The 13092-nt window shown below is 43.5% G+C and overlaps 1 protein-coding gene across 1 annotated transcript; it reads left to right on the forward strand.

Moving 5' to 3' along the window:
* The first annotated feature begins 3733 nt into the window (after positions 1 to 3733).
* LOC125536207 (peptidase) lies at positions 3734 to 8107 on the forward strand. Its single transcript, XM_048699387.2, has 2 exons — positions 3734 to 4189; positions 7682 to 8107. Exons 1-2 carry the CDS (start codon positions 3936 to 3938, stop codon positions 7767 to 7769), a joined length of 342 nt encoding a protein of 113 aa, XP_048555344.1. The 5' UTR covers positions 3734 to 3935; the 3' UTR covers positions 7770 to 8107.
* The last annotated feature ends 4985 nt before the right edge of the window (positions 8108 to 13092 follow it).

A 13092-nucleotide genomic window follows, 5' to 3' on the forward strand; every position in this document is an offset into this window, starting at 1 on the left:
AATATTGATCAAAAAGAAGGGAGAGGTGGAGCCTCTAAACTGAGTGCGGTAAGAAAATGTTGTCGAGTAAACTACTACTGCCAAGAGATGATATCCAAAGTGCCGCAGTCAAGCCGAATCTCTTTCTTGCAGTTCACCTTTCACATGTCTATTCTCGATTATATTGAGGCTGTGTAATATTTGTCTTTTGATGTCTTGCTTCCTTATTCTCATTTCTATACATCAACAATTTACAGCGACAACTACCTCAATTCCGGTATCTTAGAATGTTTAATATTTACTATAGTAACGTCAACTTTTATTACTCACAGTGTATACTAGTAAGGTAGCCATGCATTGCACGTAGAAGCTTTGATAACCAAAGTATGGATGCATATTAAATGTACCATAGTATAGCATGTAAACATGTAAGTTTGTAGTCATTTGTACATGTTTTAGATGTAGATTTAATTTCCGTAGTTCTTCCCATTCAAAATCAATATTATATCTACAAAAAATACTACATGAAACTGATGTAAGTATATCTAGCACATTTGTCTTAAGTATATCATATTGCAACTTTGAGTAGCTAGCGTTGCATCTTTAGAGACAAAATAAATTTTATTAATGTGTTGTCATAACCTTGAACAAAAACTTTATGAACTAAGTGTGAGTGGCAATTCTTTTAGAAGAAAAAGTTGGGGAGGACTTAAAGTATGAAAGGGTCTAGAACAAATGGGAAATGTCTATGATGTGATGTTTCTGAATATTGTTCATTGTAAATCGCAAGTAAATAAAGAATGGTCATTCATTTAGATGAAAAAAATTTAGGATAATCACATTATGGAAGACTCTAGAACAAAGGAGAAGTGTTTGTGTTTTGGAGTATTGTGCAACGTAAATAGTAAATAAAAAAGGCAGTTCATTTTGAATTAAAAAAGTTTGATAATTAAAGTATAGAAGGTTCAAGAAAAAAGTTCTTGTGTATTGAGGTTGTGCATATTGTGCATTGTAAAGCATAAAGCAAAACAATGGTAATCTTTTTAGAAGAAAATAATTTGGATAACTAAAACATGAAAGATTTTAGAACAAAGGAGAAGTCCTTGTATTTTGATGTTTGTGAATCATGCTCAAGCTCAACCATGGAATCTTTTAGATTGTATATGTGGCAAAATCCGGTAGAGTGCAGATGATATCGGACGACCAGTAATGCTTAGAATTGTTGCCTCAGTACTGTCGGATTGGTTTCATCCAACAACGAATACTCAAATTTATTCACACACTCTATAGGACTATAGAAATATCATCACTTCGTTTCTTATTTTGTAGGATTTTAATACAAAGTCGTGGATAAGAAATATTTTTATTAACCTTTACTCATTTGATGCTCTGCAGTCATAATATGATACTGGACTTTTTCTCCATCATCCTCTTATTGCAATGTTACATAGTTTTTTTTCTTGGATGACATAACATGATACTCTTATGATATTTGCATAGAAAGGGGTCTTAAAAATACTTAAATCTAATTGGTCGATACTACGAGATTTGATGATCTACGAATTTGGCGCCACCTATGTTTTTTTTACATAAGAATCATTTCTACTATCATCTTTCTCAATTTTCTGTGTTACATATTTTTTTACTTAGTAAGCTAAAGCGATGTACAATGCATAGTGTCTAGAGATGTGATTGTGAAATACCGTTTTTTTAAAATACCCATGCTTACTTATATAGCAATGGTGCTCAATTAGACACCTCTAAACAGAAGCACTGTTGCTTACACATAAACCAAATTTATTTTTACAAACACATGTCTAAGAGGCAGCTACACATGTCTGCAATTGACTGTTGAACACGAATACAAAAAACAACTTTAGGGCTCCTTTGAAGAAATTACACAGGATTTTTAGAGGGTTAGAGGATCTACAGTTGGACTTTGCAAATCCGCCTCCCTATACATCCGTAGACGTGACCGGCCGCGGCCATGAACACTGGCTGGACACCCTCATTTTTCTTTCGCTGCATCCCTCTACCACATATTAGATAACTCAAACCCAATACAAAACATGAAATATAAAATCTACGTAACCTAGTTAGCCTACACTACTCATTATTGTCGGAGATGTCAACGACCTTCGTGCCTCATCCTGCTTCGCTTCCATCCGCCTCTCCGCCTGCTCCTCCTCCGGCTCCAGCGAGTTCGCAGGGAGGCCGGTTGTGATCCGGGCTTCACGCCTAGCCAGAATCTCCTCAAGTAGTTCAAGGCGCCGCTCCGGCGTTAGCATGGCGTATGTTGACACCTTCTGTCGGGCCATGGCTGTTGGCGGACAACGAACAGATGGTGCGGGGAGGGAGGGAGATGGATGCCGCTAGGGCTGAGGGTCGCCGAACTTTGGCCCTCGGGCAGCGAGCCGGAGCGGCGTCACGCGGCAGCACTAATGCGTCCAGCCGTCCACATCCTCGGAGGAGACGCCTGTCAGATTGATTGTTTTCCAAGTGTTTCGGCATGGGACCCTGCCGTCATTCCGATGTGGCGGACACGACCAGGCCTCCCCATTTTCGCCTTAGATTTGGACTAGACATGAGGGGTGCAGGTCAGACCGGGCATATAAGGCCGACATGAGGAGTCCGTCTGAGTTGTTCTTTTTTGACCAGTCAGTTACCAGGCCATCCGTCGGGCGTACGGAGGGTTCAAGAGTTTGAGAAACCCGTCTCTAGATTCTCTTATAGAATGCTTAATTTTTTTTCTACGTTGGCTGTTTGATTTATAGGATTAAATCATATAAATATATTTCCTCAGGGATTATGTGTACTACATTTCATTGATAATCTAGCATCCACTTCAATCTTTTCTTTACAGTTTTTTTACTTTTTAGGTGGGATCAAACACTCTATGCTAATTTCATAGGATTTAAGTGGACATGCAACTTCATTCCTGATTTTTTTATCACAAAATAAATAAAATCCTGATTTTTTTTCTTATTCATACTTCTTGATAATCCTGCGAATAAAAAGTGCATGGGCGGGAGTACCTCGAGTATCGAGTACTGTCAAAAATATCCATTTTATTACTACAATACCCAGTACGCATTTAGTTGCGCAAAACACGTGAGTAGGTGGCAGTTGTTGATCTAGAATTCACAAAAGTCAGAGCTGAAAATAAATACTAATTCAAACTACACAGAAGTAGTTGAGAGGGTGTTTGGATCCAATGGACTATTTTTAGTCTGACTAAAAATAGTCTTTTTTAAAGGCTAAAGTTCCAAGCACCCCTGATTAAAGAGAGGCCAGGACTAGTCTTAAGGGTAAAATTTTTTAGTCATAGGAAACCTACTAAAACATGTACTAGCGCTCTCTCTTCTTATTTAATTCCTCTCCTTTAACAAATGCGAGTTCTGGATTGGAGGATTTGGAGGATAATAAATGCTCAATAATTTGATTTTAGTCTCTTTAGTATTTGGATCCAAGCATGGATAAGACTAGCAAGTTTTAGTCTCATTATTTTTAATTATGAGACTAAAACGTATTCAAGCACCCTCTGAATTATTCAGAGATCCGAAAAGTATTTTATACTTTATCTTTGAATTTCCGGCAGCCGTGCCGCTCCGCTTTCACTAGCTAGCAGCATCATTAACTGATGAGCAGTTGCATCTGGCTGGCTGGCTGGCTGATCAGGCGAGCCGGGCCCGCATGTCAGCCCAACGGGCCGGTAAACCCACGCCATAAAGAAGGCCTAAGTTCCTGTCGCCAGCCCACAGGAAGGAGAGAGAGCGGCAGAAGCATCATCAGCGGCAGCAGCGAAGCCAAAGCAAATTGCACAGAGGCAGCGCGCGGCGGAGGCACACGCGCTTCTCGTGCTGCTGCCTTGGCGTGGGTGGGGAGAGGGGGGAGGAGCTTCGAGAAGGTTCCGAGGCGGGAGAGGGCTGCTGGCGGGGGCCGCGGGCGCCGGAAGCATGTTGGGGAGGGACGAGCTGCTGCGGCGGAGCCTCGTGACGCTGGCGGCGGCCGTGGTGGTGACCGGGGTGGCCACGGCGTCCGTGCGGAAGGCGCTGGCCACCTACGTCTTCGGCATCCTGGCCATCGCCGGCGTGCTGCTCCCGGACTGGGAGTTCTTCGACCGCGACTTCTCCCAGTGGCTCACCCCCATGCCCGCCTCCCGCCGCACGGCCGCCGCCGCCGCCGCCGAGCGCGAGCACGACATTTGGAGGTCAGCTTTCCGCGCCCCGCCCCCCTCCCCTGTCCCGTGATCTATCCGTCTGAGAATTCGCGGCGAATCGTCCAGCGCCGGAGATCCCCGCGATTTGACCGTCTTGATGCGATTTTGCTTTATTTGCGGGTAGTTGAGGGGCAGACATCGCCTGTTTACGGCCGTTCCGAATTTTGTGGTGAAATTGTGCCGCTGTTTTGTTAGTTATTAGTGGCCGCCTGGCGGCAGAATTGGGTTTGGGACGCACGGTAGAAGAACGACAAGGCTTACGCGCTTTTCGTGGCTCAACTTTTGCCACGTACTTGCGATTTTGGTATTCCCTCGTATGAAGTTTGAGAGGTTACTCCTTTTTTTTGAGCTCTAGTGTCGTATGGCCTCGGATTCGACAAGAAATTAGTCTTCTGTTATCCTTTTTGAAAATTACTTTTCTGTTATCCTACAGGTGTGGTTTGATGTGTTTTTCATTTGGGTTTGTTCGAAAGAACCAGAGATCGATTGTCTGTTTGGTCTCTCTATATAGTAGTTTGAAATTAGAAGTTCATCGATCCAAATCTCACAGCAATTGATGGGTGCAGAGTATACCTTGTGTGATCTAGCGTGAGTTCTCTACAGAAATACTAGTATAATAATCTCCACATCCCAATGGCAACATTGTATCTAGAAAGAAGAACATCCCAACATCAACGCCATTTTCGATGGGGATGCCCGGTCTTAACTCTTAACTAAATTTAATTGAGAAATTAGGGTTGCTGTTGTGTGGTCCTGCTGCTTTACTGAGGGGAAGGCTCACTGGCCTATGACTTTGTTCTGCACGGCAGCTGGGGGTTGGTTTGGTTGTGTCTTTGCATGTTCTGGAGGTCCAAAATTGTGTAATGGACTTGGTTCTTAGCACAACAATTGGGTTGTTGATGCTTCCGGTACTGGATTAGTGGATCAGATTTCTGAACGGGTATCACCTTTCAGGACGATGCATGTGTCCTTTAAATGTGTATCAGTTTGGCAATTATTTTGTCATTGTGCGTGTGAATTCCGGTTTGAACCAGCTATTTGTGACATGGCGACAGGTTGAATCATTTGTTTTGCCGCTTTGACACACGATCTCACTTTGAATTGCATTTTAGCATTTGAAAAAGTTCTGAAACGAGGGCCCCACGCGTCGTTGTGATGTGGCGCTCTTTACTCGACACATTGCAGGCCAACCTGGGCGTGTATTCTGCAAATACGTGCCTGACGCGGCAGATGCTAGCCGATGACGTGGCAAAACGAAGTTTATATTAGCAGAGACCGGCTGTGGGTACAATAGAATCTTGCGAGGAGCGGAACTGAGATCGACGGAAGGTGGCTGGAAACAAGTTGAAGCCACGAGTTGATGCCCTGCTAGGTCGGACGTAAACCTCCGGTCAGCGTGTGCCACTTAAGCATATATTTGCAATATACATGTCCTAGTTGGCCTGCGATGTGTCAAGCAGTAAGTTTCACGTCACCCGAACGATTGGGGCCATCATGTCAGAACCACTTGAAGAGCTGAAATGTGGTATAAATATGTGCAAAATCTGGTTTAGAATGGCACATACCATCAAATAGAATAAAATGTAGTTCAACCTGCACTTTGTTACAAATAATTAGCTTCAAATAGATTTTATTCTCAGTGTATTGTAACGTACAAGGTAGAAGAAATCAGTTTTGTCAAGGCCTCAAGGGACAGTGGTTTTTTTAATTGTTACTCCTACAAAGGTTTATTTTGTTGTACTTTTCCTAGAGTTGTCCTATTCTTTTCCTTGGCTAAATTTTCTTTTTTCACAAATGAAATACCAAAGTACTGTGGTGATGCTGCTAAGCCCTGGGTGAAGGGATGGGCAAGATGACAAAAGTCCTAATTTAGCTAGTACTCCCTCCGTTCCGAATTACTTGTCTTGGATTTGTCTAGATACGGATGTATCTAGACTCATTTTAGTGCTAGATACCTCCGTATCTAGAAAAATCTAAGACAAGTAATTCGGAACGGAGGGAGTAGCATAAAGTAGCACCAACTGTAACTTCAGTTAGTCTGATGAGCAGTGACGATCCAAGATGACTCATGTCTTGCCACAATGCCACATATTTCTGTAGTAAGAGTTTTTTTTTTCTGAATGAGTACATGCACAAATTCATCGTGTTGCTTGTGTATAGCTTAGTTGATCATTCAAACATGCATGTCCTTGCAGCATTTTAGTATCGGCATCCAAGGTGAAATGAGGGAATATGGTTTATGCGATGTGCCAGTATCCAAGGATTCTCATTGTGGGTGTTTTAGTGCCGACCCTGACTATAGTCGCTGGACTAGCTCTGCTTTGATGTCTCAATCCTGTTGTCGGCATCTGAAAAGCTACTTAATAAAATGAGTCACTATTATGCAGTTGTTAGCATAAGTTGGTAGTGGTTCTTGGTTGGTAAACACCAAGCAAATGGTCAAACCTGCCTTAACCTTCAATGCCAACGAGAAACCATTTTCTGTCAATGGAAGAATCCAGAAGCCAAAATATTTTTATGTAGTGTCATGTTGCTGAGAAGAAGCACATGGGCAAATAGCACTTGCAGTAATAATAGACACCTTCTCAACCCTTGGTTTAACAGATTGTGATTGCGGTAATTTTGTTATTTCAGTTGAACTACTAAGTGGTACATCTATATAGCAGAGCACCTCATAGTGTCCCGATGCTTGTGAAAATATGTGATAGCCTGTCAAGATTTTATGTGATGTGATTTAGCTCGTGAAAATTTGTCTCCTTTCTGTCCCACAACTATTTTAGAGGAAACTATGTGATGGCCTTTACTTCATCACTTTATTGTTGAGGTTTTTGCACGGGTTTTTCAAACTAGTTGGCGTAACCTTGATGCAAGTAGGTTGTCGGTCATAATTCTACATGTCACTAACTGATTTTCCTTTTTCTGATAAAGAGGTCACCAACTGATAGCCGAGAATTTCTAGCCAGTGAGCTGATTGAATAATAAGGTAGTGAGCTGATTGAATAATAAATGGGTAGGAACTAACACTGCGCCACCTATTGGAATTGGACATATCGTGTAGGTTGCCATATCACATCTTTTTTCGCGGGAATCGCAGCTACAACTACTAGGTCTCACAGTTTCATTCTAAATTATGAAAAAGGAAATTTCCTGGCATGGTATTAGGATATATAGCCGAATGTGTGGTTATGTGCAGTGTCAAATACTCCCTCTGTAAACAAATACCATAAGACATTTTAGATCACTAAAGTAGTGACCTAAAACGTCTTATATTTGTTTACAGAGGGAGTACTTTGTTCTTCAACTGGACTATGGACGTACGTATCTAGGAAGAATCCAGATTTGTTTGCCTTGTTTACTATGCAAGGCAAAGTTTACTATGCTTCCGTCGAAACAAGTTTGATACGCAGCTAGGAAGTACAAACAAAAACAAGTAGCTCCATCTGAAAATACTGATCTTTTATTTGTTTGCCTTGTTTCCTGCAGATTTAAGCCGTATCCACTCAGGATGGCCGTGCTCACGACGATCTACGGGTTTGGACTTTACAAGTGGTGGACGTACGTATCTCACTAACGAGACAGACCCATGACCTCCTCCCCTGTCTCACTCTCATGATACGAAAGATTTCGAGAGTAGTACCATCACATCGATCAAATTGCTTTGCCTTGCTTCATGATCAGACAATTAGTACATCGTGGGATCATACGAGAACGTCCGGAGGGGAAATGAACACCCGGCCGCAAGTTCATCTCTGTAGCTAATGGGTTTTTGTAATGTGCAAATGTCATTCTTAGATCAAAAGGAGCACTGTTACTTCGTTTTTCTTCTTGTTGTACAGTATATATGCGTCGTCTCTGATTGCTGTTGATGTTGTTGTGGTCGAGATAGGAGCATGCCATGGTTATGTCTCAGGTGATTTGCATGGTTCGCGTGACTGCCGCCCTTTCTCCATGGAACCGTGTTCGGCGTGCATGTTTGCTTGATCCGGGGATGCACAAAACTTGCCGGGTGGAAGTATATCGGCGGCCGTTATTATTGTTGTACTGTCATGACTGAAAATGAATATATCAAAAGTTTTCTCATAAAAAAGAAAGCATACGGCAAATTTAGATGTAATGTTATTATTTCTAATGTCCGTTGTACTGTCACGATTGAAAATCATACCGGCGGCCGGCTGACGCCGGCACGGGCATGGGGCGGCAACGGCTCGACCCGCGGCGTGGGTGGTGTGAGCCGTGAGCGTACAACGGTGAGGCGAGCGGAGGTTTCCGTCCAGCAACGGTTCACTCTGTCGGGGTTCAGGCAACTCGGGGTTTGGCATTGCAGTGATGTCTCTAGCGGACTATACCCGCGCACACGAGCCACGCGCGGGGCTGTTAACCGAGGAACCGGTGGAAACCTCTTGTTGGATTCGACCGGGCGCATATGCTGGGGGTAAAATTGACAAATTTAACCTATGGATGAAATCAAATCACAGAATGAACTGCCCGTGAAACTATTTCACGCGGCTGACCTTTTTGTGTGACGTCTGACACGAAGGTGTCACACTACACTGTGCAACGCCTTGCAGATAGGCGCTACACACCTGGCCAGCGTCGCACCCATGTGATCCGAAAATTACTAAGTCAGTGTGCAGCGCCTGAGAGCTAGGCGCCACACTACTGTATAGTGTGGCGCCTAGCTTCTAGGCGCTGCACTAGTGATTGTTTCATTTTATAGTGCAACCACTAGTGCAGCGCCTGAGAGCTAGGCGCCACACTATACAGTGCAGCGCCTAGCTCGTAGGCTCTGCACAATGATTTAGCAATTTTTAGGCAGTTTGAGGTGCAACGTTGGTCAGGCGTGTAGCGCCTATCTGTGATGCGTTGCACAATGTAGTGTGACGCCTTCGTGTCGGGCACAAAAAGGTCAACCGCGTGAAATAGTTTTACGAGTAGTTCATTTTGTGATTTGATTTCGTTCACAAGTCAAATTTATCAAATTTGCTATGCTGGGGTGGAAGAACCGGATAAAGCAGGAGGGTATTCCGACCCATGGAATGCCCAGCCAGAAGAAAATCAACTAGTACTACATTCATATGCATCACGTTGGCCAGGATAGGACAGAAAGTAAGAAACGGCCGGTACTTGTCACTAGACACTGCCGACATGGAGAGCCAAAAGTCCTTTTTGCTCGCCAGCTCAAATGAACTCGCGATGAAAAGTAAAAAAAAAATCAAAAAGAAAATCTGAAACTTTCTTTTTGTAAACTTCGAGTGTTTGCAAAACTTCATCGTGTAATGATATTCACGAAAGTCATGGCAAAAAGAAAAGAAAACCAGGACTCTAAAATGCTTTTAAAATAGTAGTTTTAAAGCGAGTGCGGCGTTTCAGCACCCGGGCTCATAAATAAAAAAAATTCAAACTTTTTTCCAAGCAAGATGCTTGTGTGTGCGATGTTCATGAAAAAATTGATGAAGTTTGGACATTCGAGAAGCGCACGACAAAAAAGACAAAATCTGGCTTTGTGAATACTGTTCACGCAATATACTAGCCGAATTTCTCTTTTTTGCCACAAGCTCCACAACTGTCCAAACAGGATGAAATCTTGCACAGACATCATGCACACAAACATCTTCCCAGCAAAAAATAATAATCAATTTTTTTTTCTATTTTTTCTATTTTTAATAGCTGTACTATTCACCGGGCTCATCTGAACCCGAGCAGTAGAGTGGATTACCGCTTTAAAGCATCTAATCTAACTAGTTTAACCTCCCAGGAAATCAAGCCTCCTGGTGCATTGTGTGTGAAAGGGCCCAGTGGGTCCATGTTGTCAGTGGATGACCCATGTGGGCCGGAACGCTTGGCCCAACTTGCCCGGGACAACACGTAACATGATGTCCCCCAACTTCCTCAGGCACGTTCTGCTCAAACAAAACTTGCCCACGCTAGTCCTCTCGCGCTTTTGACACTATTCTTCCCCTCTCCTAAATCGTTGGCTCCCGCCTGCAATTCCGCCGGCCTCCCCGTCTAATATCCACCACCAGTCGGCCCGCATCGCTCTCCTCTAGCAAATTCCCCCACCGTCGCCTCGACCATCCGTGATCCGCCTACTCACGCGTCCCCATGATGGTGTTGGGGAACGTAGTAATTTCAAAAATTTCCTACGCACACGCAAGATCATGGTGATGCATAGCAACGAGAGGGGAGAGTGTTGTCTACGTATCTTTGTAGACCGAGCGGAAGCGTTAGCACAACGCGGTTGATGTAGTCATACGTCTTCACGATCCGACCGATCAAGTACGGAACGTACGGCACCTCCGAGTTCAGCACACGTTCAGCCCGATGACGTCCCTCGAACTCCGATCCAACCGAGTGTTGAGGGAGAGTTTCGTCAGCACGACGGTGTGATGACGATGTTGATGTTCTACCGACGCAGGGCTTCGCCTAAGCACCGCTACAGTAATATCGAGGTGGACTATGATGGAGGGTGGCACCGCACACGGCTAAAGGATCAAACGATCAATTGTTGTGTCTATGGGGTGCCCCTGCCCCCGTATATAAAGGAGCAAGGGGGGGTGCGGCCGGCCAGGGAGAGGGCGCGCCATGAGGAGTCCTACTCCCACCGGGAGTAGGACTCCCCCCCCTTTCCTAGTTGGAATAGGATCCGGGAGAAGGAAAGAGAGAGGGGAAGAAGGAAAGAGGGGGCCGGCCCCCCTTGCCCTAAACCAATTCGGTTTGGGCCTTGGGGGGCGCACCCCACACTCCCCTTGCTTCCCTCTGTTTCCACTAAGACCCATATAGGCCCATTAAGCTTCCGGGGGTTCCGGTAACCTCCCGGTACTCCGGTAAAATCCCGATTTCACCCGGAACACTTACGACATCCAAACATAGGCTTCCAATATATCAATCTTCATGTCTCGACCATTTCGAGACTCCTCGTCATGTCCTTGATCACATCCGGGACTCCAAACAACCTTCGGTACATCAAAACATATAAACTCATAATATAACTGTCATCGTAACGTTAAGCGTGCAGACCCTACGGGTTCGAGAACTATGTAGACATGACCGAGACACGTCTCCGGTCAATAACCAATAGCGGAACCTGGATGCTCATATTGGCTCCCACATATTCTACGAAGATCTTTATCGGTCAAACCGCATAACAACATACGTTGTTCCCTTTGTCATCGGTATGTTACTTGCCCGAGATTCGATTGTTGGTATCTTAATACCTAGTTCAATCTCATTACCGGCAAGTCTCTTTACTCGTTTCGTAATACATCATCCCGCAACTAACTCATTAGTTGCAATGCTCGCAAGGCTTATAGTGATGTGCATTACCGAGTGGGCCCAGAGATACCTCTCCGACAATCGGAGTGACAAATCCTAATCTCGAAATACACCAACCCAACAAGTACCTTCGGAGACACCTGTAGAGCACCTTTATAATCATCCAGTTACGTTGTGACATTTGGTGGCACACAAAGTGTTCCTCCGGTAAACGGGAGTTGCATAATCTCATAGTCATAGGAACATGTATAAGTCATGAAGAAAGCAATAGCAACAAACTAAACGATCAAGTGCTAAGCTAACGGAATGGGTCAAGTCAATCACATCATTCTCCTAATGATGTGATCCCGTTAATCAAATGACAACTCATGTCTATGGTTAGGAAACATAACCATCTTTGATCAACAAGCTAGTCAAGTAGAGGCATACTAGTGACACTCTGTTTGTCTATGTATTCACACATGTATTATGTTTCCGGTTAATAAAATTCGAGCATGAATAATAAACATTTATCATGATATAAGTAAATAAACAATAACTTTATTATTGCCTCTAGGGCATATTTCCTCCAACCTCCCACTTGCACTAGAGTCAATAATCTAGTTCACATCGCCATGTGATTTAATACCAATAGTTCACATCACCATGTGATTAACACCCATAGTTCACATCGACATGTGACCAACACCCAAAGGGTTTACTAGAGTCAATAATCTAGTTCACATTGCTATGTGATTAATACCCAAAGAGTAGTAAGGTGTGATCATGTTTTGCCTGTGAGAGAAGTTTAGTCAACAGGTCTGCCACATTCAGATTCGTAAGTATTTTGCAAATTTCTATGTCAACAATGCTCTGCACGGAGCTACTCTAGCTAATTGCTCCCACTTTCAATATGTATCCAGATTGAGATTTAGAGTCATCTGGATCAGTGTCAAAACTTGCATCGACGTAACCTTTTACGACGAACCTTTTGTCACCTCCATAATCGAGAAACATATCCTTATTCCACTAAGGATAATTTTGACCGCTGTCTAGTGATATAATCCTAGATCACTATTGTACTCCCTTGCCAAAAAACAGGGCAGGGTATACAATAGGTCTGGTACACAGCATGGCATACTTTATAGAACCTATGGCTGAGGCATAGGGAATGACTTTCATTCTCTCTCTATCTTCTGCCGTGGTCGGGTTTTGAGTCTTACTCAACTTCACACCTTGTAACACATGCAAGAACTCCTTCTTTGACTGTTCCATTTTGAACTACTTCAAAATCTTGTCAAGGTATGTACTCATTGAAAAAATTATCAAGCATCTTGATCTATCTCTATAGATCTTGATGCTCAATATGTAAGCAGCTTCACCGAGGTCTTTCTTTGAAAAACTCCTTTCAAACATTCCTTTATGCTTTGCAGAATAATTCTACATTATCTCCGATCAACAATATGTCATTCACATATACTTATCAGAAATGCTGTAGTGCTCCCACTCACTTTCTTGTAAATACAGGCTTCACCGCAAGTCTGTATAAAACTATATGCTTTGATCAACTTATCAAAGCGTATATTCCAACTCCGAGATGCTTGCACCAGTCCATAGATGGATCGCTGGAGCTTGCATATTTT

This window comes from Triticum urartu, chromosome 2A (genome assembly GCF_056163025.1).
Source record: "Triticum urartu cultivar PI428250 chromosome 2A, HENAU_Tu73, whole genome shotgun sequence".
Classification (NCBI taxonomy): Eukaryota; Viridiplantae; Streptophyta; class Magnoliopsida; order Poales; family Poaceae; genus Triticum; species Triticum urartu.

Coding starts and splice junctions, on each gene's coding strand:
- LOC125536207 (XM_048699387.2), top strand. CDS start 3,936: ATGTTGGGGAGGGACGAGCTGCTGCGGCGGAGCCTCGTGACGCTGGCG. Junction 4,190..7,681: donor CGCGAGCACGACATTTGGAG/GTCAGCTTTCCG, acceptor TGTTTCCTGCAG/ATTTAAGCCGTATCCACTCA.